Below are 24,816 nucleotides of genomic sequence, written 5' to 3' on the forward strand. Positions count from 1 at the left end.
TTTGTTCTATAGCTCTGGCCTTTCCCTCTGAAAGCCTGTCCCCATGAGTCTCTATGACAACCATATTCTCACATCCAGTTCTAATACACATGCAGACACACTGTGATGTGCATGTAATAAAGTGCGCTTTAGTGCAATGATTTTTATTACTCACTCTTTTATCCTCATTGTTGTTATACAGTATACACTGTATATGCTATGCTCTATATGTTTGACGTATATAAAATACATCAAACCCAACACAGGTTCAAGGGATAGACATAAATACTTATAAAATGAAATGTAATATAATGAAAATGAGCTGGGAGGACAAAAAACAAAACAAAAAAACAGCACCCTATGAGCTCTTTTGTCGGCCTATGTGGCTTCTCAAGTCCAATTTCCTTTTTGAAAGACAGCGTTTCAGATCCGCTTAAGAGGAAATTATATTAGTCTTTTATCAATGGTCTCAGCGGTAGTCACAACACACCATCTATTCCCTCTCCTGCTCTGCAAGGACAATCTGACAAACTTACCACTCTTTGATCTTCATCCCTTTCAGATGCTTTGTGGCAAATGCTATGATGTACCACCATGGTCAAGATCTCCGAACACAATGCTGTGATGACATGCAGCTCCTTTAATGCGCATAGACAGAAGCAATCAGATGAATAAGCAGCACTTCTACAGGTATGGACAGTGAACAGTCATGTATGATATTTCAATAGAGCAAACGAGGTAAACTCGGAAGTGTTCCCCAGTGAAAGAAAAAAAAAACTGATTGCAAGAGGCCACAATCTGGAAATGTCCACATTATTTAATGCCCATAAATGCCCCTATAAATGTGTCTTGTTATATGACTCGCATAGCACTGTAACAGTTCTCTGGGTTCATTTCTGAAAACTTGGTGGTTTAAGAAGGGAGTCAGACGGTTGTTAGATTGATTCAAAGTGAGAACCTAGGAGCTGGTGAGTCATTAAAAGACATTTGTGATTGCATGCTGAGTGAAACAAGTTATAATGTAAAAAAGATGTGTGAAGCCACAGTAAATAAGTGGTAAAATAAGGTGTGTCTTGCTGTGATGCTTTTAAAACGTAGTAACTAGTTTGAAAATAACTGTACTTAATTGAATTGCACCATTAGTATATAATCATAAGGCAAGTTTTATCTAGTAGGTTGTAAACCTGTCAAATAATGTGTAGTCGCATTATGACATCCGCCTTCACTGATCCAATAAGAGGCCTTTGAATCTGTTAACAGAAGTAGCTTTGAAAAGCACTGTACATGATAGTTTATCTTGTTTTTTAAGTTCTTTTGATAAAAAAAATTACATTTGATATATTTGACATAAATGATAATAATAACAATAATAATAATAATAATTATTATTATTATTATTATTATTAATAATAATAATAAATATAATAATACTAATTATTATTATTATTATTAACTATTATAAATGATTATGCAATCTAATAAATACGATCTATTAAAAAACAAATAAAATCGAATAAGATATTATCAACATAATAAATCATTAATTCATTAACTATGTAAATAATAACTATCTAAAATCCAGGATTAATCAAGGAATAAATACTAATGCACTAATAATTTTTTTCTCTACAATATTATATTATAATTTTAGTAACATATTAATGTTAGCATTTTTACAGTAAATTTGTATATATTTTGGCGTGTATAAAAATGAGTCGACAGTAAATCTCTACTTTATCTTAAACACTGCCTTTCAAAAGTTAAGGGTCAATAGTTTTTTTTTTAAAGAAATTAATAATTTTATTAAAAGAAATATTATAATGATTTTTTTATCTAATAAAATATTAACAACATAAACCAATAACTCATTAAATATGTAAATAATAACTACCTAAAATCCAAGATTAGTCAGGGAATTAATACTAATACACTCTACTTTTGTCTCAACAATATTATATAATATTATAATTTTAGTAACAAATTAATATTAGCATTTTTACAATACATTCTTATATATTTTGGCATGTATACAAATCTCCTATACAGTATTTACAGTATACAGTAAATCTCATACTTACTGAGTATACAGTAAATCTCAACTTTATCTTAACCACTGCCTTTCAAAAGTTTGGGGTCAATAGTTTTTATTTATTTAAAGAAATTAATAATTATATTCAAAATCAATAAAAATTATCAATTTAATCCAAGAACGCATTAAATTGATCAGAACAGTAACGATATTTACATTGAACTGTTGTTGAAATGAATTTTGAATCAACATTGACATTGGCTCACTAAACTGAATTACACTGTTGTCAAACTATCGGAAATTGTTTCAAATAACAGTTATTTTCCTGTTTACCGTTGAAACTACTTTGAAACAATCTATAATGTATAAGGCATTATAAAAATGAATATGACTTACTACATGTAATTGTTAAACTTGCATTTAATTTGCTTTTATGCCTAATTAAATACATTTTTATTATGCTATGAAGGCCCATACGGTCATAAATAAGTTACATAAAATATATATAACCTGCATAATGTGCCACAACACCATAGCTAACTGGCTGATTTACAGCTAATGCCTAAAATTAGCATTAGCTTATGAGATGTTATGAAACGTATTACTCTGCGTGCGTTCCTGTGATGAGCGCGAGCCCTCAGCACCACAGATATGTTATCTGTGGTCAGCACTGACTCAGCAGCCCCTCACACAAGGTTGTCATGACAACCTGTACACAATATTCACATCAGGAGGTTATATTATTAGTATTATTTCTTTCTTTCTATTATTTCTTATCATATACCTTATAGAAAACAACGAGAGTCACGTTTGTTTCTATTCAGTCTGATTTCTCTAAATGATGTGTGTGTATGCTTATCTTGCTCCATGTTGTTTCGTGCCACAGGAGGGTTAAGGAGACTTGCACTTGAGCAACAGCGCAAACTCATTCAGAATATTTTGAAGGTCGTAACTGCTGAATATTTTCTCTCATGATGAAACAGTAGATACGATTGTAGACGAAAATGAGAGATTTTATCATTTTTTATGATTAGTTTTTACATTTTAGTCTTGTCTATTTTCGTCAACACCAAGGTCATGGGTTCGATTCCCAGGGAAAGCAAGAATTGACAAAAATGTACCTTGAATGCAATGTAAGTCGCTTTGGATAAAAGCGTCTGCCAAATGCATAAATGTAAATGTAAATTGTAACGGATTGGACAGCTTTTGTCAAAGAATTATGTTAACAATAATGCAAATGCACTTTTGTCGAGTAACTCATTTCATGATTCTGACAGTTTCGGCCATTGAAATGACTGGGGAAAAGTGCCCCAATCAACCCGAATTCACCCCATACTATGCTAATGCACTTTCTTTTATAAATTTGAATTCTGGAAAAAGTGGCTGGTAAAAAATATAAGTAGCTGGTAAAATTGGGCATTTACCAGCCAGTGTGGCTTGTGGGCAAAAAAGTTAATTTCCCACCCTGATCCTATAACTATAACTACCCGGTGCGAAAGCTACCTATAAAGAAACTTGCTCATGCTTTCATTACCAGCAGGGTGGATTATTGTATTGGACTCCTTACAAATGACTCAGATCATTAGGATCACACCTGCTAGAAGTTCACTCAAAGCAAGGAGAGTCTGTTTTTAGTCATTATGCGAGCCGCAGCTGGAACCAGCTTCCAGGAGAGATCAGATGTGCTCCAACAGTAGCCACTTTCAAATCCAAACTCAACTTAGCTGTGCATTTACTGAATGAGAACTTGATTGCATTGTATTTTATTTTTGTGTCCTTTTTTATTCCAAAAGTTTTAGAGCTTTTTTCTTCAGTTTTATTTATTTGGATTATTTTAATTCCTCTTATGTAAAGCACTTAGAATTACCATTGGTTTGAAATGAGGTATATAAATAAGCTTGCCTTGCAATGCTCAAACACTCATTTATGCTACAACTAGGCACATCAGCAGATGTTTTGTCCCGTCTGAGTGATTCTGCCTGTATTCTGTCTTAGGCATGGAATCGAACACCACGTATGAACCTAGCTCTGCAGACGGTCCCAGCAAAAACACATGGGGCGTGATTCTTCTCTCCCTCACGCTGTCGCTTCTGGCCGTACTGACCACGGCGATGAACTGCTTGGTCATCACAGCCATCATCGTCACACGCAAGCTGCACCATCCCGCAAACTATCTCATCTGCTCTCTAGCGGTGACAGACCTTTTGGTGGCCATATTAGTCATGCCCTTCAGCATTGTCTACATAGTGAAGGAGACGTGGGTCATGGGTCAAGTCATGTGCAACATCTGGTTAAGTGTGGACATAACCTGCTGCACATGCTCCATTCTGCACCTGGCGGCCATCGCCGTGGACCGGTACCGTGCTATTACAAACGCCGTGGAGTACTCAAGGAAGAGGACATCTCTACGGGCCGCCGTCATGATCATCGTGGTGTGGCTCCTTGCCATAGTCGTCTCTCTGCCGCCAATGCTGTGGAGACAACAACAGGACAACGACTGCATCATTAAGCATGACAGCGTCGTCTTTACCATTTACTCCACATTCGGGGCTTTTTACATCCCGCTAATACTCATTCTCATTCTTTACTACAAGATCTACCGAGCAGCAAAGAATCTTTACCAAAAGAGAGGGGCCAGTTGCCTCAACAAGCCGGAGATGAACGGACACATGCTTCCCAAGTGCAGCGACAGGGAGCCGACGAGCCCGGACACCTTGAGCCCCCCGGAGAAATCCGTGTCCGAACCCTCGACCGAAGGCGACAGAGTGCGCATTGCTGCGAAAAGCCCAAAGACTCAGTCTTGCAGAGAGCGGTCCGTCAGGAGACATCGCATCTCGAGTACGCGCGAAAAGAAGGCCGCCACCACTCTCGGACTCATACTAGGGGCTTTTGTCATCTGCTGGCTGCCGTTCTTCATCCATGAGGTGATTGTTAACATCTGTTCGTCCTGCGCTCTCTCAGTTGAAATGACTAACTTTCTGACTTGGCTGGGATATCTGAACTCTCTCATCAACCCCCTGATTTACACCATCTTCAATGAGGATTTCAAAAGGGCTTTTCAGAAGTTAATCAAATGCAAGAATTATTTCCAACGCCAATGAAGGAGTTACGTGAACTGAAACTATTACACTCAAAGTTGGAAGAACTTAAAGGGTTAGTTCACCCCAAAATGAAAATTCTGTCATTAATAACTTAGGTTCATGTCGTTCGACACCCGTAATATCTTTGTTCATCTTCCGAACACAAATGAAGATATTTTTGTTGGAATCCGATGGCTCAGAAAAGCTTCCATTGACACCAATGGCTTTTCCTCTCTCAAGACCCATAAAGACGTCGTTACAAAGTCCATCTCACTACAGTGGTTCTACAATCATTTTATGAAGCGACAAGTATAGTTTTTGTGAGCAAAAAACATCTAAAAATACATAACTTTATTCTTGTCTTCCGTGTGGGCCTCTGACGTAAACTCACAAAGCACAACAACACATGCGCGAGAATATGACGTAGAGTTGTGTTCTGGCATCCAGGAAATGCACACCTGAGAACCATTTTGAGCACTACGCAAAGACCTAAAGCACAATCATTGTAGAATTCAACAGCTTGCTTGTAAACAAAATTCCTCGTTTCCGCCGGCTCTGTCATATTCTCCCGAATACGTCGTGACTCATGGTGCTTCGGGAGTTCACGTCAGAGGCCCACACAGAAGACAAGAATAAAGTTAAATAAAGTATTTACATTTTTTTGCGCACAAAAAACTATTCTCATCGCTTGATAATATTATTTTAGAGCCACTGTAGGGAGATGGACTTTGTAACAACGTCTTTATTGCCTTTTATGGGTCTAAAGAGAGGAAATGTCTTTGCTGCCAATGGAGGCCTTTCTGAGCCATCAGATTTCAACAAAAATCTTTATTTGTGCTTCGAAGATGAACAAAGATCTAATGGGTGTCGAACGACAAGAGGGTAAGTGATGACAGAATTTGCATTTCGGGGTGAAATAACCTTTTAATTATATTGAGGAATGATCCGCACAATTAAATTGCCTTTGAAATGAAATCTATTTTGTTTGTTGTTGTTGTTGAGACAATTCGATTGTGGGCCAGATTAACTAACAGCTTATGCCAATGCATACCCATTAGGATTTACTAAAGACGTGCAGTGAAAAATTTGCGCGTGGACAGATTTCTATTTGCAACTGACCTTATTGCATATGCATTTGTAGGAGTTTCCCTTTCAGACGCAAACATTACGGGAGGAGAGTATTTAAACGAATCATGCAACGTGATTTACTAAGGTTTGCGTTCACAAATTTACTGGTATTTGCGCTATTATTTACCGCTCCCAAAAGAGCATGTTTTAAACCAGAGGCTAATTTGTGCTGCTCTTGGTAGATTGTGTTGGTCATTATGAAAATGATCTGGCTGTGTCTGTGTTCTTTAATGTATGCGTCATCAGTAGATCAAGGTCAGATCTTCCCACTCCCATCTGTGCTTTTTTGGAATTGTGCTCTCACGATAATGTGCCCTGTTTTCGGGCCGTCTAACAACAACAACAAAAATAGTTTGAATGAATTTGTTCTAGTCTTGTCATAACAAGTTATTTTGTTTCTAGATGCAATGAAAATGAACATGCCTGGGGTGCATTTCTCAAAAGCGTTGTTAGCCAGCTATGGTTGCAAGTTCTGACGTTACCAACATAGCTGAATGATTTGGCTTTTCCCAAAACCATAGTTCCAGCCAAAAATATTCAAACTTCTACAACTCTCGGGCTGTGGTTAGAAGCATATATGCCACTTTTCCACCTTGGGGCCAAACTGTTCTCATTGCTTAAAGGGTTAGTTCAACCAAAAATGAAAATTCTTCTAATTATTCGCCCTTATGTCATTCCAAACCTCTTAAGACTTTCGTTCATCTTCAGAACACAAATGAAGATCTTTTTGATGAAATATGAGAGCGTTAACTACCACTTTGACGCTTCAAAGAAATTCATAAAGAAATTGTTAAACTAATCCATATGAATTAAGCGGTTAAGTCCAAATATTTGAAGAGACTCAATCGCTTTATATGATGAACAGATTTAATTTAGGCATTTATTAGAGTACTGAACTACATGAACGGATTACAGATGGAAAAAAAGGCTAATTAATATTATTCATGCAGTTCCAATTCAAATTGATTCCATGTCATTTAAATTGACAGATAAAATGAGCTGAAATTAAATAATATTAATAGAAGTATTGAAGAATTGTGTTGAATTAACTAATTTTAATGAACTAAAATTAAACAAAAGTACAAAAAAAAATTCAAGTGGAATATGAAAGTATTCTGTGAGGCAGAAAAGTGAATGTCACTTTTCATAAATTTTCACGAATGTCTTATATTTAAATAGAAATCTATATATGCAACTAGGCTAGTTAGAGCTGAACTATATTTTTGTGGGACTTAACATTGTACATTTCAAACAAACTTTCAATCTGGTGTGTGCAAATCATGCTATTTTTCATACGATGAAGAAATTCAGGGCAACGCTTTACAATAAGGTCACTTTACAATAATAGTTGAGATTAGTTAGTAAATTAACCAACAATGAGCAATACATTTGTTACAGAATGTATTAATGATTGTTAATGTTAGTTGATACATGTACATTCATTCATTGTAAAACTCAGGCCAATCAAATTAACATAACTTTTGGTTTTAATTTTATTAGTACATTTTAAATTAACATTAATAAATGCTTTAGAAGTATTTTAATTCTTAGTAATAATACAAAAACAAATGGACCCTTATTGTAAAGTGTTACCGAATTCAGTTTACAGCCCATCAGCATAAATAATATTAAGCCATGAATTTGTGAAATCTGACAAAGTTTAGAAAATATACAGTGCCTTCCGAAAGTATTCGGCCCCCTTGAACTTTGCGACCTTTTGCCACATTTCAGGCTTCAAACATAAAGATATAAAACTGTAATTTTTTGTGAAGAATCAACAACAAGTGGGACACAATCATGAAGTGGAATGAAATTTATTCGATATTTTAAACTTTTTTAACAAATCAAAAACTCATCATGAAGAACAAGGAACACACCAGGCAGGTCCGAGATATGTTGTGGAGAAGTTTAAAGCCGGATTTGGATACAAAAAGATTTCCCAAGCTTTAAACATCCCAAGGAGCACTGTGCAAGTGATAATATTGAAATGGAAGGAGTATCAGACCACTGCAAATCTACCAAGACCAGGCCATCCCTCTAAACTTTCAGCTCATACAAGGAGAAGACTGATCAGAGATGCAGCCAAGAGGCCCATGATCACTCTGGATGAACTGCAGAGATCTACAGCTGAGGTGGGAGACTCTATCCATAGGACAACAATCAGTCGTATACTGCACAAATCTGGCCTTTATGGAAGAGTGGCAAGAAGAAAGCCAATTCTTAAAGATATCCATAAAAAGTGTTGTTTAAAGTTTGCCACAAGCCACCTGGGAGACACACCAAACATGTGGAAGAAGGTGCTCTGGTCAGATGAAACCAAAATTGAACTTTTTGGCAACATTGCAAAATGTTATCAATGCAAAGGAATGCAGGAAGTGCTGCACAGGGTGTAAGATCTCGGTGCTCTTTGGTTGTGTAGGATAATTAAGTTTAAATGCAAAAGTAGTCCAAGGCACTCGATGGGTATATTGAGATAGTTAAAAAGCCTTTATTTTTTCATGGCTTAAACATTTAAAAAATTGGTGACAGAGACACCTACGCGTTGCGGCTTTACATGCCTTCGTCAGGGTGTGTATAACAAACAACATCTCAAGCTCATTTCTAACCAGCCATTAATTGATCTAATTACAGACACCTGGTCATTCAGTGTGCGTGTGTGCGAGAGAGAAAGAGAGAGAGAGAGAGAGAGAGAGAGAGAGAGAGAGAGAGAGAGAGAGAGCGAGAGCGAGACAGAGCGAGAGAGAGAGAGACTGAGAGAGACAGGAAAAAAAAAAAATATACACACACACATACACACATATACATATATATACATATACATATATACACACATATACATATATATATATATATACATACATATATACATATATAACATTGCAAAATGTTATGTTTGACGTAAAAGCAACACAGCTCATCAGCCTGAACACACCATCCCCACTGTCAAACATGGTGGTGGCAGCATCATGGTTTGGGCCTGCTTTTCTTTAGCAGGGACAGGGAAGATGGTTATTGATGGGAAGATGGATGGAGCCAAATACAGGACCATTCTGGAAGAAACCCTGATGGAGTCTGCAAAAGACCTGAGACTGAGACGGAGATTTGTCTTCCAACAAGACAATGATCCAAAACATAAAGCAAAATCTACAATGGAATGGTTCAAAAACAAACATATCCAGGTGTTAGAATGGCCAAGTCAAAGTCCAGACCTGAATCCAATCGAGAATCTGTGGAAAGAACTGAAAACTGCTGTTCACAAACGCTCTCCATCCAACCTCACTGAGCTTGAGCTGCTCTGCAAGGAGGAATGGGCAAAAAATTCAGTCTCTCGATGTGCAAAACTGATAGAGACATACCCCAAGCGACTTACAGCTGTAATCGCAGCAAAAGGTGGCGCTACAAAGTATTAACTTAAGGGGGCCGAATAATTTTGCAAGCCCAATTTTCCAGTTTTTGATTTGTTAAAAAAGTTTGAAATATTTAATAAATTTCATTCCACTTCATGATTGTGTCCCACTTGTTGTTGATTCTTCACAAAAAATTACAGTTTCATATCTTTATGTTTGAAGCCTGAAATGTTGCAAAAGTTCGCAAAGTTCAAGGGGGCCGAATACTTTCACAAGGCACTGTATATGACATGTAATATATGTAGATGAAAACACATGCATACAATTAGAGTTATACTACCAGTAAAACATTTGGACACGTTTAACCCAATAATAAACCATTATTTTATAGCTTTGATGACTTGTCCAGACTTTTCACTGGTACTGTATATTACACAAACAATGGAATTGTTTATTATTAGATACTTTATGCTTTTGGGCATCTGAGATAAATTTGTTAGGCAAACATGTTGTGCATTTGTTTATTTCTTTGTTACTGTATGTTTTATCTGATAAGACTTGTGTGTTTCCTGAAGTTGGTGAGACCAAAGATGTGAACAGAGAACTTAGTTTCACTAAAGTAATTCATATAAAATCTATAGAAACTGATGATGTGATAATGGCCCAAGAGGTAGCCTACTAAATATTTGTACTGATTCTCATAGTGTACCTATCTGTTGTTCATGTTAATAAATGTGTTGCACAACATACAACATATATTGACTGTACTGATGATTATATAATGTGACACTCCAGATCCCAAATTATAACAAATTATAATTATAAAAAAGGACAAATTTAACCGGTTACACTTATTTTAAAGGGATGTTGTTACAGTGTAATTACACAATAATTTCAATTAACTACATGTACTTACTATAGGGTTAATTAGTTGTAATTATGCATAATTAACTGTTATTAATATAGTAAGTATGTGCAACATGTAACTGTCACCTAAAAAGTGTACCTTTCAGTCTGAAAATCTGAAAATTGTTGACTCAATACTTTAAACAAATGTCAGGAGGTTTTCAGCAAATGTTGTAGCATGAAATGTTAAATGATTTTATACGTTTTTATACTCACTTTTTTCTTGTATTCCATTAAAACTGATGCCATAACATCCTGTTGTCCCCTTTTACCTCTGTATCTTCATGAAATGTCTTTTGAAAATAAAAATATCATTGTGTAATAATTCCACTAAAAACAATACAATGCAATGTACTTGAATACAGTAATATTCAGATCATATTCATAAATATTCAGACTCTACATTGCTGTTTTTATGTCACACTAAATGACCCCAATTCACAGCATAGATCGTTTTAGAAAACTGCTTTGTTTAGACAGCTCATTTCAACTGGCAGGTTCATTAAACTGATTCACCGTTTTGTTTGAATCATCATTCAAAAGTATTCCCAGAAGTCCCCAAATCACATTTGACACCCTTATTTACATCTTAATTGTGGATTCTGTTTTGTTGGTGTATTAATGTTATCTAATAACAAAGACGTAAAAACAATTTAAGTGAATCTCTTTTATCAAAAGGAGTATTTGATTAAATACAGAGCAGGGTTATATCATTAACTAAAACTACATCTCAAGTCAATAAAATGTTGAGATGTTCTAGCTAACATGTTTTAGGAAGTTATTGGCATATTTAAACGCATTGGTAGCATGTTTTAAGTTGCTAGCATTTTAACACATTGTAACACGTTGCTAATGTTTTAACATGTTTAAAGGGTTAGTTCACCCAAAAATGGTGAACTTACCCTCATTATTTACCCTAATATCGTTCGACACCCGCAAGACCTTTGTTCATTTTTGGAACACAAATGAAGATATTTTTGTTGAAATCTGACGGCTCAGAAAGGCCTTCATTGGCACCAATGTCATTTCCTCTCAAGACCCATAAAGGCACTAAAGACGTCGTTACAAAGCCCATCTCACTACAACGGCTTTACAATCATTTCATGAAGCCACAAGAATAGTTTTTGTGTGCAAAAAAAAAAAACCCTAAAACAAATATGCAAATTATATATGCAATATATAAATATGCAAATAAACAAACTAAATAATGACTTATAATGATGAGCAGATTTCAAAACAAAGATTCAAACGGTAATGAATCAGCGTATCGATTCATGATTCGGATCGCGTGTCAAACTGCTGAAATCACGTGACATTGGCGATCCGAATCATGAAAAATACGGCGATTCATAAACGTTCAAATCTTTGTTTTGAAATCGGCCCATCACTATATAAGTCGTTATTGAGTTTGTTAATTGTGCACAAAAACTATTCTTGTCGTTTCATAAAATGATTGTAGAATCACTGTAGTGAGATGGGCTTTGTAACGACGTCTTTAGTGCCTTTTATGGGTCTTGAGAGAGGAAATGAGATTAGTGTCAATGGAGGCCTACAAGGCCTACATTATGGGGAAAAATGTCCATACAAAGATGGTAATGTCCGAAATCCTTGTCCTTGTGGGGACATTTTTGGTCCCCATGAGGAAAACATCTTAAAATCATAGTAAGTGATGTTATTTTAAAATGTAAAAATGCAGAATGTTTCCTGTGACAGTCCTCGGCAGTCAAGGGGAATATAATATAGTTTACAGTATAAAAACCATTACGTGTATGGAAAGTCCCCATAAAACATGGAAACAGAATATATGTGTGTGTGTGTGTGTGTGTGTGTGTGTGTGTGTGTGTGTGTGTGTGTGTGTGTGTGTGTGTGTGTGTGTGTGTGTGTGTGTGTGTGTGTGTGTGTGTGTGTGTGTGTGTGTGTGTGTGTGTGTGTGTGTGTGTAAGACATTGCTAGCATGTTTCATTTTTAACAAATTGCTAACATGTTTGAAATTTTTCTTGACAGACAGCCAGACAGACAGACAGACAGACAGACAGACAGACAGACAGACAGACAGACAGACAGACAGACAGACAGACAGCCAGACAGACAGACAGACAGACAGACAGACAGACAGACAGACAGACAGACAGACAGACAGACAGATAGATAGATAGATAGATAGATAGATAGATAGATAGATAGATAGATAGATAGATAGATAGATATAACATCGATTTAGCTACTCGATCTTAAGCTACTCTAGAGTTCATTTTGTGTTCAGAACCAGTGTCTTGCGAAAATAACTTCTTCATAAGCTTTGGTTTTCAGCAGTGTTTCTCTTGCAGAGCTTTTCTGTATTCTGCACCATCCATTTCCCTTTTATTTTAACAAGATGCCCAGTCCCGACTGATGAAAAGCAGCCTCACAGCATGGTGCTGCCACCACCACCATACTTCACAATGAACTTTGTGCTCTTTGAGGTGTAGGAAGTGTCAGATTTGCAAATACGACTTTGATTCCAGGATTAACAAGCTCTATCTCAGTCACATCTGACCGTACTATCTCTTCCCCCATTGCAGTTAGGTCACTGTTAATGTTTGTTCCCCTTGGTTCTGTCTGAGAAATGGCTCTTTTGTGCCGCCCTCCCATATTGGTTAGTGTTACTCAAAGCTCTTAATGTGCTAGGTTGTTGTGATGTCGCGTTTACTTCCCGATAACTCCTGATAATAATACTGCCGACTGGGACATTGGACATTTGGTTATTGTCATGTTGGCTACCTTGTCCAAAAATATAATACATTTATTTGACTTTTTTATATCAGGAATGCTCTACATTTTCCTATTGTTCTCCCTAAATAATGAGCCCTTATCTGTGTGTTTTACGTAGAAACATGGTGGTTATTTTAATTATTCACAGGAGAGGAATGTGTTAGGCAGCTGTGTCCTAATTAGGGCCATTTATTTTTCATACGTGAGAGTGTGTGAGTGTGCGTGAAGCTGCTGTAACCCTAGAGTTGAATATTTTAACACTTTTTTTGAGAGAAAAAAAACGTTATCCTATAAAACATCACATTACAATAATTTGTACATTTCATTGCTTAGAAATAATATCAGAGAGAGCCACAGGGTTTGTAATTGTATAACGATGTAAAATATTTTACTGCACCAACCTGATCTCACAAGAAAACATAAATATTTATGACGTGGTGATTTCGAATGAATTTGTATGATGTAAGTCGAAAAGGAAAACATTCTTTTTTGTTGAAAAATTAAGCATGAAGGTTCAGCCCTAAACATAACCATAAACATATTCACTGGGGCGGATTGTAAGAACGAGTTTGTGTGAATTTATACCAATTTGCCACCAATTACTTCCGAATCACCATGAGAATGTTGGCAGAGCACATATTCATCATGCATTACTGAGAAACCCTGCAGTAGTTTTTAGAAAATGGAGACCTTGGTTCTTTGTTAACAAAATACATTAAACTTCATGACAATGGGCTGCGGATTCTCTATCATACCTCAGCATTCATTTTATACATTTCTGAGCAGATTGTCTGTAGTTCTTAATACTCTGAGTAAAGGTAAAGGGTGGAGAAAGATTAATATTACACTCAGTCATTCATATTAGTGCTGGGCTAATGTATGCGCTGTTATTGATACAGTCCCTGCACGTACACGGCAATAAATTAGAAATATAAACATGGGTTTGTTGATGGGCATACACTTGTTAATGCTTATGATGAGGATTTACAGTTGCAACATCTCATAATAAAAACCGCAAACTGAGTAGCCTATCACTGAGAAACGTCCTGCTCAAGTCCTCCTTGCGATGGAGGTTCCTTCCAATGTTTCATCGCTAGACTCGCGCTCGAATTGATAGGGTAAAATTGACGCCATTGTTACTGTATTTACAGTGTGTACAATCAGACTGAGGAAGCCTCCGGAGCTGAAGTTCAGATATGGTAATGAGCGTTTCCTTTCGGACGCACGCTGTATACGAGTAGACCAATCACAACAGACTGGGCCATCTGGCCAATCAGAGCAGAGCAGCTTGCGGAAAGGAGGGATTAAGAGATTGAAACTTCTGCCTAGTCGTTTTAGTCTTTGAGAAATGTGGTGATGTGTAATGTATATTATGAGAATTATACAATTAAAGTGTTTTTTGACCTTTGATGCATGTGAACCTGTTGTAGGAGACCTCTAAAACTAAATTAGGAAACTTTAAGACCACAACAGGGCACTTAATAAATCTATAATAATTCATTCCCTTGTAACAACATTTAGTACATTTTACTAAATTTACTAAAACGAAGGAACAAATTAATAAATCATGGGAACAAATTCCTAACTGTATTTTTCAGCTAGTTGCCAAGGCAACATTTCTTATTTTCAGTTAAATTAACTTGATGTATTAAAATTAATACTAAAACAATAAATAAAAACACTTCAGGGTCCAATTCACACTATTAACTAGTTGCTGATTAGCCTGCATATTACTAGGATAGTGGCTGTTTATTAGTACTTAAAGCACTTATTCTACATCCCTAAATCCTACCCAATACCCAAACATAACAACTACATTACTAACTATTAATAAGCAGTAATTATGAGTGCATTGAGGCAAAAGTCATAGATTAATAGTTAGTTTATAGTGAGAATTGGACCCGAATCTAAAGTGTGACCATACAAACTACTACACAAAAACTGACATAATTACAAAATGAGTATGTAAGCCTAAAGTGGTTCAGACCAAAGGATTGCTAAATAAACTAAATAAACATTATCATTATCAGCAAATGGGATAAATGTGTACATTTCTATATTTGCAATAGCAAAATATGTGGGCGGGCATAGCTGTACTGTGCAGTATTGTATTGCAATAGGGATGTTAAAGGTGCAGTAAGGGATTTCTGAAAAACTCTTTTGAAAGTGGATCAGACCGAGCACCACAACACACGTGTAGCCAATCAGCGGTAGGGGGAGTGTCCACTCATGATGGAAAGTAGAGAGTGAACAAGAGGGAGATTTGAAGAAGGACTGTAGACATACAATAATTAATGGGGTAATCAGACTAACACCAATTGGTCTTGTTGTGTGAGAAGAGAGATGTGGGAGATGGGGGGGGGGGGGGGGGGAACAATTTACAAGTTTCGATTTAAAATGACATCTAACTACTCCCTAAATACATATCCTAAGTACAAGCGGTTTCTTTTCACTACCTTTTGTGTTTGTTTGTCTGTTTTTGTTTTGTTTTTATTACCTATTATTTAGCAGTTGTCTATTTATATATATATATATATATATATATATATATATATATATATATATATATATATATATATATTTTTTTTTTTTTTTTTGTACCCCACACTGTATGTATTATGTATAAAAAAATAAATTAAAAAAAGACAAAAAAAATTACAAAAGAGGAAAGGTCAGAGGAATATCACTGAAAATTGGTCTCTTCAGGACCAGCGGAAATATTAGAAAAGCTTTCCAGTGCGGGAGAGATCTAAGCAGGAAGGCCTTAAATTTGATGCCGAGGGGGGGTATGTTCCAGGTAATTTCAGGGGAAATAGGGCTATAATAAGGTTACAACTTCCCCAACCATTCTAAAGGTGTGCCTTGATCATTATCAACACCTCTTGAGCATTAAGACTTCAAAATATTTCATGCAGAAAGAGGAAAGCAAATATAAAAAATAAATACCTAAAATGTCACTGCTTGCACTGCGAACACGTTTTCCTCAAGCCAGTGTGCTCTAAATGCAAATGGAAATGCAAAGTTCAAGAACATAGTACCACCTTTGTTTTCTCAGAACGAAATTAGCTAATTGAGGTTTACTGTACTCTGCTGTACTCTGCTGTACTCTACCCTCCTCCCCTCTCTTTATGACTCAGTCATACATTTCTTAAGCCAAATACGGTTGAGCCTATTAGAAAAAAAATCACCAGGGGAACTTCGGCTGAATTCAGATAAAAGCAAATATGTTTTTCTATAAGACCCAAAACAGTTGTTGTACACGTCTTGCTGTGCCTCAGGTCCATCCATGTTGAACCCATTGACTTCCCAGCGTTAGACTCTTGGCATTTGGATGAATGACATTTTGAGTGGTGTCTTTTTTATGAAAAGACAAAAGGTAAAACTAAAAAAGCAAAGACAAAAAAAGAAAAGAAAAGAGTATGACGTGCATATTGCTTTTCAAAACACTGGTTCACCATCCACTACATGTAAAATTTGCATCCTATGTGGTTTTTAAAAGGCTTCAGTTATCTTCAATATCTTGTTTACATCACTCAGGCTTTTGCTCAGTATTTAACAACAACAGGCATTGGAATCTTCTAGATTTATATATCATGTCTGTGCACATGCAATGTGGCAAGACGAGCTCATAAACTGAGGTTGATAAGTTGTGCGATTGGACACGTATCGTGAGAAGCGACAGTGGTGCGGCTGGTGGGCTGAAAAATTCGATTCTCGCCAGACTCGCTGTCATGAACACAAACAGCGCTGCAAAAAGCTTTTCAACAGTCTAATGACGTTCTGCAAGATGGTGTGACAGTGGTATTTTTAAGACAGACTGTCTGAACTGTGTATGCATGACAGTCATGACTGATAGCCGGAATTTAGTGTCCAAAAATCTGAGACTACATTGGAAATCTGGGATTTTAAACACGGAACTGAGTTTAAGTGTTATTTATAAAAACGTATTAAGTTTAAAAGTGCACTAAAAGTCACTAATCAAATAGGCAAATCTGATTGTGACTCATTTCTTGCTTCGATTGAAGCTTAAGATGTGTTCTGAATCATCTCAAGTCATGCTGAAGAACATGATCACCAGGTTAAACACAAACTTGTGGCTTAAGTACTGCTAGCACTAAAGCAAAAAAGAGACAAACTAAGTACTAAGAAAGTCAAGATATTTTTCCAATTGCATGCTTTACTTGGTCTAGTGACGTCCAGGATAAAGCAACACTGCCTCCCTCTGAATATTATGCATATTACACAGACTGCAACAGGTCTATTAGACCAGTCAGTGACTTTCAAATGGGTTTCCTTCAGAACCCAGTTTGTACATTTGGAAATCAGATGGTGACCCAAAATTGTCTACTGTACAAAAGTAAGCAAACTAAATGTATTAATATTACCTTGGACTGCATATGAAAAACATTATGCCGAAGATATTGTAGTATTGAGGAAATTTCATGAATGGTCTTATTGCACAGGTGGCAATCTATCACGGTACCACGCTTGAATTCACTGAGCTCCTGAGAGCGAGCCATTCCTTCACAAATGTTTGTAGAAGCGTCTGCATGCCTAATGCTTGATTTTATACACCTGTGGCCATGGAAGTGATTGAAACACATGCATTCGATGATTTGGAGGGGTGTCCCAATACTTTTGGCAATATAATGTATTTAATTACAGTTCTTTGTTCAGGGAAGAGTGAGACGGGAACTGGAAAATGTTCAACAGCTTTAATAAATAATAAACACAAATTGAAAGTAAAGCCACACACACGTAACCAAAACCAAAACAAAACACAATGTAAAACCTAGGCTTGGTCCTCTCTCGTCCTTCACGGTCTTCGCTCCTCTTTTTATGCTTCCGTAGCTCCTCCGTGAGAGATCGGTGTGACGCACAGGTGATGCTCATTTGCAATCACGCCACCGGCCTCGCGGCTTTCGCCCCCTCCGTGTGTTACGACCGTCTTCTTTTGGTCTCTGAGGGTGTGATTGCCTGTAGACAATCATTCCTATAATTGATATAGTATAAAACGGTATTCACCAGCTAATAAGCGCTTCTTCTGGTGGAACATCTCCAGAGAAGTCATTTGCTCCAATTTTTTTTTTTTTTTTTTAGTTTGTTTATTAGTTATCAACATTCCTCATCTATTGGATCATTTTTCCCTTTATCATTTAAACCCCTAGCCTATAGCCAATATAATCTGCGACGAGTATCATGTAGCAACTCTCAATACACGTCTGAGCTGTAAAAACCAAACTCTGGTCAGGTCAATCACATCGTGTATAGAGTCGGTGGGCGGGGCTTAACATAATGACAGCAGAGTTGCGCTTGCGTGCTTCTAGTAAACACAGAGGCTGGAGAACGGCGGTCTTTCGAATCAGCTTTGACCGTGACTCTGGAAGACTTGGAGTTAAGCTTTTCTCTGAGACTGAAGTGCCTTGAAACGCGCCGCATTATTCAATGTGCTGATGTAATTTCCGCTGAAACGGCTACAGCTGTTTGCAGCTCCTCCCCTTTTTTGAAACAGCCAATAGCGTTTCGTTATTATACAGTTGGACTAGAGCGGAATTTTCTGTTTGGTAAAGCCAGTTTCCTCTAACCGTTTATCATCAGAATCTCCTCCATATCGCTTTGAAATGCAGCATTCTGTGCAGAATTCAAATGGGTCGATATGTTTGTTATTTGCACGGACTCGCGCAAAACCTGTCGGCGAGTGAAAATCAGGGCTAAATTCAGGCAGTGAACTCGGTGTTAGTCTGCCATCCACTTTTCATTTCAACAAAAATGAGGGCACATTAAATGTCTATTGAATATACTTTATTTTATCATTGTAATGTATTTATAAAAGACAGTATTTCAGTATTGCTCTAGATTCAAATATATAAATCATTTCCATGCATACGAATGAAGCCTAATCTTTGTTCAGGGTAAATGCACTGCATTGATTTCCTTACAGTGAAAGAGAGAAGGATGAGGTAACTGGGACTTTCTTTCAAGGATGACCTATGATTCATGAATCTCTCTGCTTGCAGATGAAAGTTTCAAATGAACTGATTTCCTGAAGCAATGGGATGTGCAGTCAAGTGAAGTTATACGAGTATATTAGTCTCATGCAGAGGTGAAAAGGCACTGGCTGAAGGAGAAACCGGACCTCATTTTACTCGTGCATCTGATAGTATCAGCCCTTGCAATACTATTCTTATAGTATCACATGCAATAAATGACATGCCTATAGTGCATCACAGTAAATCTATATCTATTAAAAATGCCATTTTTCTGTGTTGCTGCTCACAGACTCAAAAAAGGCTTGCAAGTTTATACGATTTCCACTGCCTTAAGCAAGACAGATGGAGAATCGATTTCCAGAAAGTTTCTGCTGGATCTCATTTTCTATAAAAAAATATTATGGGGATTCTTGTTAAGCCATGATCAAATCAGGCACGAATTGCATCAGAAGAAACAGGCCCTGTTTATGAGAAACCAGTTATGAGTTTCCATCAGCCCTGATGTTCTTTTAATAATTGATCGATTAACACTTCATGCATTACAAAAAGTACTCAATGCTACTGGCTGGTATCATTTCAGATAAACTGATATGTGTACATCTATCATTCAGACAGAGTCAAAGTGTCAAAAGTACAAACAGCATTAAAGATCCACAAACAAATCCATGCCTCAGAATCTTCCAAGACCTCTGCATTTCCCTTCAGATCTTTCAAGGACAAACATGTCCACATATAAAAGAGTGAACAGCACTCATAAATTAAAAACACCAGTAAATAATTTGGGTCTAATCCTTATACAAATATCATATGGCTTTTTGTAGATATATATTGAACACTTTTATGACGTTTTTTTCCCTTTGTGGATGAATATAAGTTACATTTCAATTCACTTTCCCTTTTGTTTAATAGACGAAATGAAAATAGTGTAGGGTTCGACAAATATGTGTGAGTAAATGAAAACAAAAATGTTCTTTTTTTAGGTGAAATGTTGAATTGACAGATATAGATATATATATATATTTTTTATATATATTTGTATAAGTGCATCTCTTAATATGCACCATCTACTTGAAACATTCCTTGAAGTACCAATGCAAATCTTTCATATTTTTAAAATATTTTTTGTAAAAATGTATGTAGGTAAATATTACTGTTGCTTACGGTTCATTGTTAAATGGGTGCATATATATAAAATGTTTAAATATTGTTCCTTGAGGTCATTTAGTGAAAAATGTTATATTATAAGCAATATGCACCATTGCTCAGTCTGTGCAAAGTTTTTTTTTTTTAATTATTATTCATGAGTTATTTTTTTTACTTTTCATAGTGTTGCTAGAAACTCTAAATTAAATATATGTCAAATAAATAAAAGTACATTAATACAAACATATGATAATGTAAATAAATAAAATAAAATTATATCTGTTTAAAAAGACATCTTTGTAGTAGAATATATAAAACATAGAACTGCATAATAATCAGTGCAAAATGCCGCAATGCAATTTTGAAAATTATAGGTAAAAAATTTTGTTAGAAATATTCGGCTACAGTTACACATTGCCCTTTGGAAGGTGAAGGAACAAGGTAAAGGGATCTAAATGCATAGTTATTGTTTCAAGGTACAGTTTTGTTCTGAATCGCTGTGCATTTGTCTCTGCTGCGTGTGTTCAATAGAAACACGGTGCCCACAATGAGTCAGTGATAGAGTGATCATGTGCATGAGAATGTGGTTTAGTTCAGTCTGTGCTGTTTATAGACCAGTCATAGGGCAGATAGCTCACTTTGACCTTTCCTGCTGACAGCAGAGACTGTAGATTCCTCTTCTTCTCTGATGCTCCCATATGATCAAACACCCAGTTCAGCAGCTGAAAAAGAAAAGATAAGCTGAACGAGTTTATCTGTAAAGAGGACCTATTATCCTTTTTTACACATTCAACTTTCTTTAGTGAGTAATGTTGCTGTTTGAGCACAAAGAGGTCATGCTCTACAAAGCACAACAAAAATCTACAAAGCATAAAGTCACTCCAAAGGAAGTTATTCTCTATATGAGTAAGAACCGTTTCTGAACTTGCTCAAACGCATTGATTGTAGTCTTCAGTTTTCTTCTGGAAATGTACACATCACATATGCCAGCCCCATATCAAGATGTTTGGTCAGGAAACTCACCATTGACAGGGCTCAATTCGAGGGGCGGGATAAACGGTTGTCTTTCAAACTCCCTCTGTACGCGATAGGATAGCGCTACACTAACCAGAGCAACGAAGGTGAACGGTTTGACGTGAGGTGAACTAGAACGAAGGCTAGTTAATAGATGAAACTTTCACCGTATCTGGTCGGTAAAACTCTGAACAAATCTTTTCTTAAGAATGACTTCAGTGCCATTCTTTGTTCTTTTCTCAAAGAAAAGCTTAAAGGTGCACTATGCAACTTTCCATCCACTGGAGGGCGCCTATTCAAAACAAAGGTGTAGTTTGATGACGCCAAGTTTGAGTGCAGCATCTTGGGAGATGTGGTCTTCACCTCACAGCTGGTGGAAATTAGGACTCGGGCAGAAATCATGTTCATGGATGCGGTTATTAACGTTACTGTAGTGTAAAGCAGAGCAGGACCGAGTGTTGTGGAGCTGAGCACGGCTGCTGGAGCGATTGTTATACAAACACACTGCTCGCGAACACTGGGACTTTTAATATGATGGGACAGGACGGGACCCAGTCGCCGGGTGTGCACACTATTTCCGCTTTTCATGAGTATAAGGTAAAGCAGCTCTGTTAATCATTATAGATACATTTAAGGGTGTTTAAAATGACGTTATGACATTACTCTGTGCGTTCGCTCTGCGTTGCTGTGACATATTCACACTGCTAAGAGAAAAGAGCATCTGCAGAATAAAACCGAGGGTAGCGCAGATATGGTGCAATTGACAGGCGACTCCATCAAACACAATGCTGACACGTCCTGGGTCCTTGGTTAAAATAGCAATTTTCTCTCAATTTACAAATAGCTGGAAACATTTGGGATATTGTAAGTACTCAACTGAACAAAATATATGATACTGGCCTAGTGATTTTTTAAATATATTTTACTGAAAAAATACTACATAGCAGAGTCCTGCAACGGGTCCCGCGGGTACCTGCATAAAAGTGGCTAAAACGGGTGGATTGTGACATTTATAAAATTCACGGGCGGGGATGCGGGCGGATAATTAACTCTGTGCGGGCGGGTAGAAGCGCGGATGGGCGGATGAAAAATATGTGCAATATTTCTGTGGCAAAGTGAACGAGAGAGAGAGAGAGAGAGAGAGAGAGAGAGAGAGAGAGAGAGAGAGAGAGAGAGAGAGAGAGAGAGAAAGCGAGAGAGAGAGCGCGAGACCAGGGCGTGATTGTGAATGAGCGTCACCTGCGAGCCACACCGGTCTCGAGTCCTCTGAGGGAGCTCGGAAACATAAGGACGAGAGATCACCAGACCTGGATTTGACGTTGAGTTGTGTTTACGTTTTATTGTGTGTGCTTGGCAGATGTCCATGAGCATGAGGGGCTGCCCACGTTACTTTCGTTTTGTTTGGTTAAAGTCTTTTAAATGTTCGCCGGTTCCCGGCTCCTTCTTCCCCCATCGAACATATTGTAGGCTATTACAATTTCTATGTCCAAATTACCATTGCACATAGGCCTACACGCAACAACGATATGCCATTTGAACCATCACGTCACCACCACTGCGACATTGAAACTTTTGTTGATGCAGATGGGGCGAGCGTTGCAGGAGTAGCAATGGATGAAGTAAAAGTAAAGTTGGTGAGTGGAGTAACGTTAGCTATATGAGTTGACAAACTTGACAATGAGTCTTTAAAGGCACTTTTGACTGTTTCATTAGCCCATTCATGACGCGGTTGATGTTGAGAGAGGTGCAGGATAAAAAATAAAGCATTTTAATTTGAATGTTTTAGCGTGTTTGATTTATCGCGGGCACGGGTCGGGTAACGGGCCAAATATTAACGGGTCTGGGCGGGTACGGATTTAATTTTGATATTTTCACGGGTCACGGGTCGGATCTGGTGCTAAACCTTGCGGGTACGGGCGGGGGGCGGGTCTCCAAAAATGGACCCGTGCAGGACTCTGCTACATAGTGCACCTTTAACTCCAAGTCTTCCAGAGTCGTGGCCACAGCAGATTCGAAAGACCGCTATTCGCCAGCTTCTTTGTTTTCAAGTAGCACGCGGAACCTCTGCAACTCTGCCGTCATTATGCTAAACCCGCACACTGACTCTATACACAATGTGATTGGCCTGACCAGAGTTTGGTTTTTCCAGCTTGCAAGCCAACTACCAGTTGCTAGACTACCCTGGCTGCAAATTAGATTTGCTGCCACTAGGGTATGTCTAGATTTCTAGGCTACACATCACAAAATTTCTTGTTTCAATAATTCCCACTCAAGGAATGTGCGAATAAAGGTACGAAGCCTGGTTAAGTTAGATTAGTGGTGTGTTAAAACTTGTTGTTATAGATTTGCATAGAACATTGCATGATTCTGGATAAATTGTGAACCACTGTTTTCTTGTGTAAAATGGAGATGACGATTCTCCCAAAATTCTGAAGAAAGAACTAAATAAAAAACATGCAAACTAAATGACTGCTTCTGACAAGATGATCATTGCTTAAGTCCATTTAAAAGATAAATGAATTTGAATGGAAACAATTATAATTTAAATGGGGTGGTCAATGTCTTATTCATCAATACTTGTGACGTTATTGGATGAATCAGCGTTTGTGAATAAATCTTTAAAATAAATGCTTTAATGACAAACACCATTTTAAACACTCACTTGTTGACACCTCCTGGCGTAATTGACTGGTCACATATGTGAAAATAATGTTTTTTTTTGAGCATTTAAACATTAAAAAAAACATTCTAGTAGACCTCCAAAACAAAATCAAGACTTTGTGAAAGGGAATAATAGGTCGTCTTTACAGACAAACACAAAAACAAAACTCCACAATCACTGGAACTATATGGAAATGAGCAGCTTGCAAATTCTGCTAAAAAATATTCCATTAAGTGTTACACAGAAGAAAGAAAGTCATTCCATGATGTAAATAAAAGATTTCCAGGTGAAATATCGCTTTAAATTAAACAACAAAATGTACATGAATCGAGAGTGATGATTTATTTTGGTAATACCTTCTCATCAGTGCCTCCAAAGTCTTCCTTGTACCACTTAAAGATTTGGCTGAGTTTCACCTCTAGTCCAGCGCTGTCAATCACGCAGCTGTCGTCATTCTCCAAGAACGCTTCCGCCGCAGTACGCAACTGACCATCAATGTCCTGATGAGAGACATGATTAGATTTAAATACCAATTTTTTTATACACTGTCAGAATGTATTTATAGAGCGTACTGTAAATGAGAATACTTAGGGTAATAACCTGTGGTGTGTATGTCTTAATTGGAGGACAGCCCTTTGCACCACAGTTCAGTGCAAAATGAATGAGAGGCTCAACGTTGGGGAGCGCCACCTAATGGATGAAGACACACATTACTACTGTTAATAGCATTCTCAGATGCATTGCTTTCTCGCATGTTTTGTCCCCCCAGTTTCAGTAAACCACTGTT

The 24,816-nt window shown here is 37.1% G+C and overlaps 2 protein-coding genes across 5 annotated transcripts in view; one reads left to right on the forward strand and one right to left on the reverse strand.

Annotated features, from left to right (window-relative positions):
* The window catches only part of htr1fa (5-hydroxytryptamine (serotonin) receptor 1Fa), a 29,319-nt gene extending 23,563 nt beyond the window's left edge, over positions 1-5,756 (forward strand). The window contains exons 2-3 of the mRNA XM_067443372.1: positions 542-669; positions 4,004-5,756. Of these exons, the coding sequence (XP_067299473.1) occupies positions 4,006-5,109 (1,104 nt within the window). The 5' untranslated portion in view covers positions 542-669; positions 4,004-4,005 and the 3' untranslated portion in view covers positions 5,110-5,756. The remainder of the gene's footprint in view (positions 1-541; positions 670-4,003) is intronic.
* zgc:152951 (uncharacterized protein LOC569013 homolog) overlaps positions 1-24,816 on the reverse strand; it is a 42,714-nt gene that overhangs the window by 5,664 nt on the left and 12,234 nt on the right. For 2 of the 4 annotated variants that reach the window (XM_067443368.1, XM_067443369.1), the window contains 3 exons: positions 24,630-24,719; positions 24,386-24,529; positions 20,992-21,075 (listed from right to left, as the gene is read on the reverse strand). In XM_067443368.1, coding sequence (XP_067299469.1) covers positions 20,992-21,075; positions 24,386-24,529; positions 24,630-24,719 — 318 coding nt within the window. Of the gene's footprint in view, positions 1-9,417; positions 10,763-19,007; positions 21,076-24,385; positions 24,530-24,629; positions 24,720-24,816 lie in introns of those variants that run through there. The other 2 variants (XM_067443370.1, XM_067443371.1) reach the window with 2 other exon arrangements.

The sequence above is a fragment of the Pseudorasbora parva genome, chromosome 5 (assembly GCF_024679245.1).
Source record: "Pseudorasbora parva isolate DD20220531a chromosome 5, ASM2467924v1, whole genome shotgun sequence".
Classification (NCBI taxonomy): domain Eukaryota; kingdom Metazoa; phylum Chordata; class Actinopteri; order Cypriniformes; family Gobionidae; genus Pseudorasbora; species Pseudorasbora parva.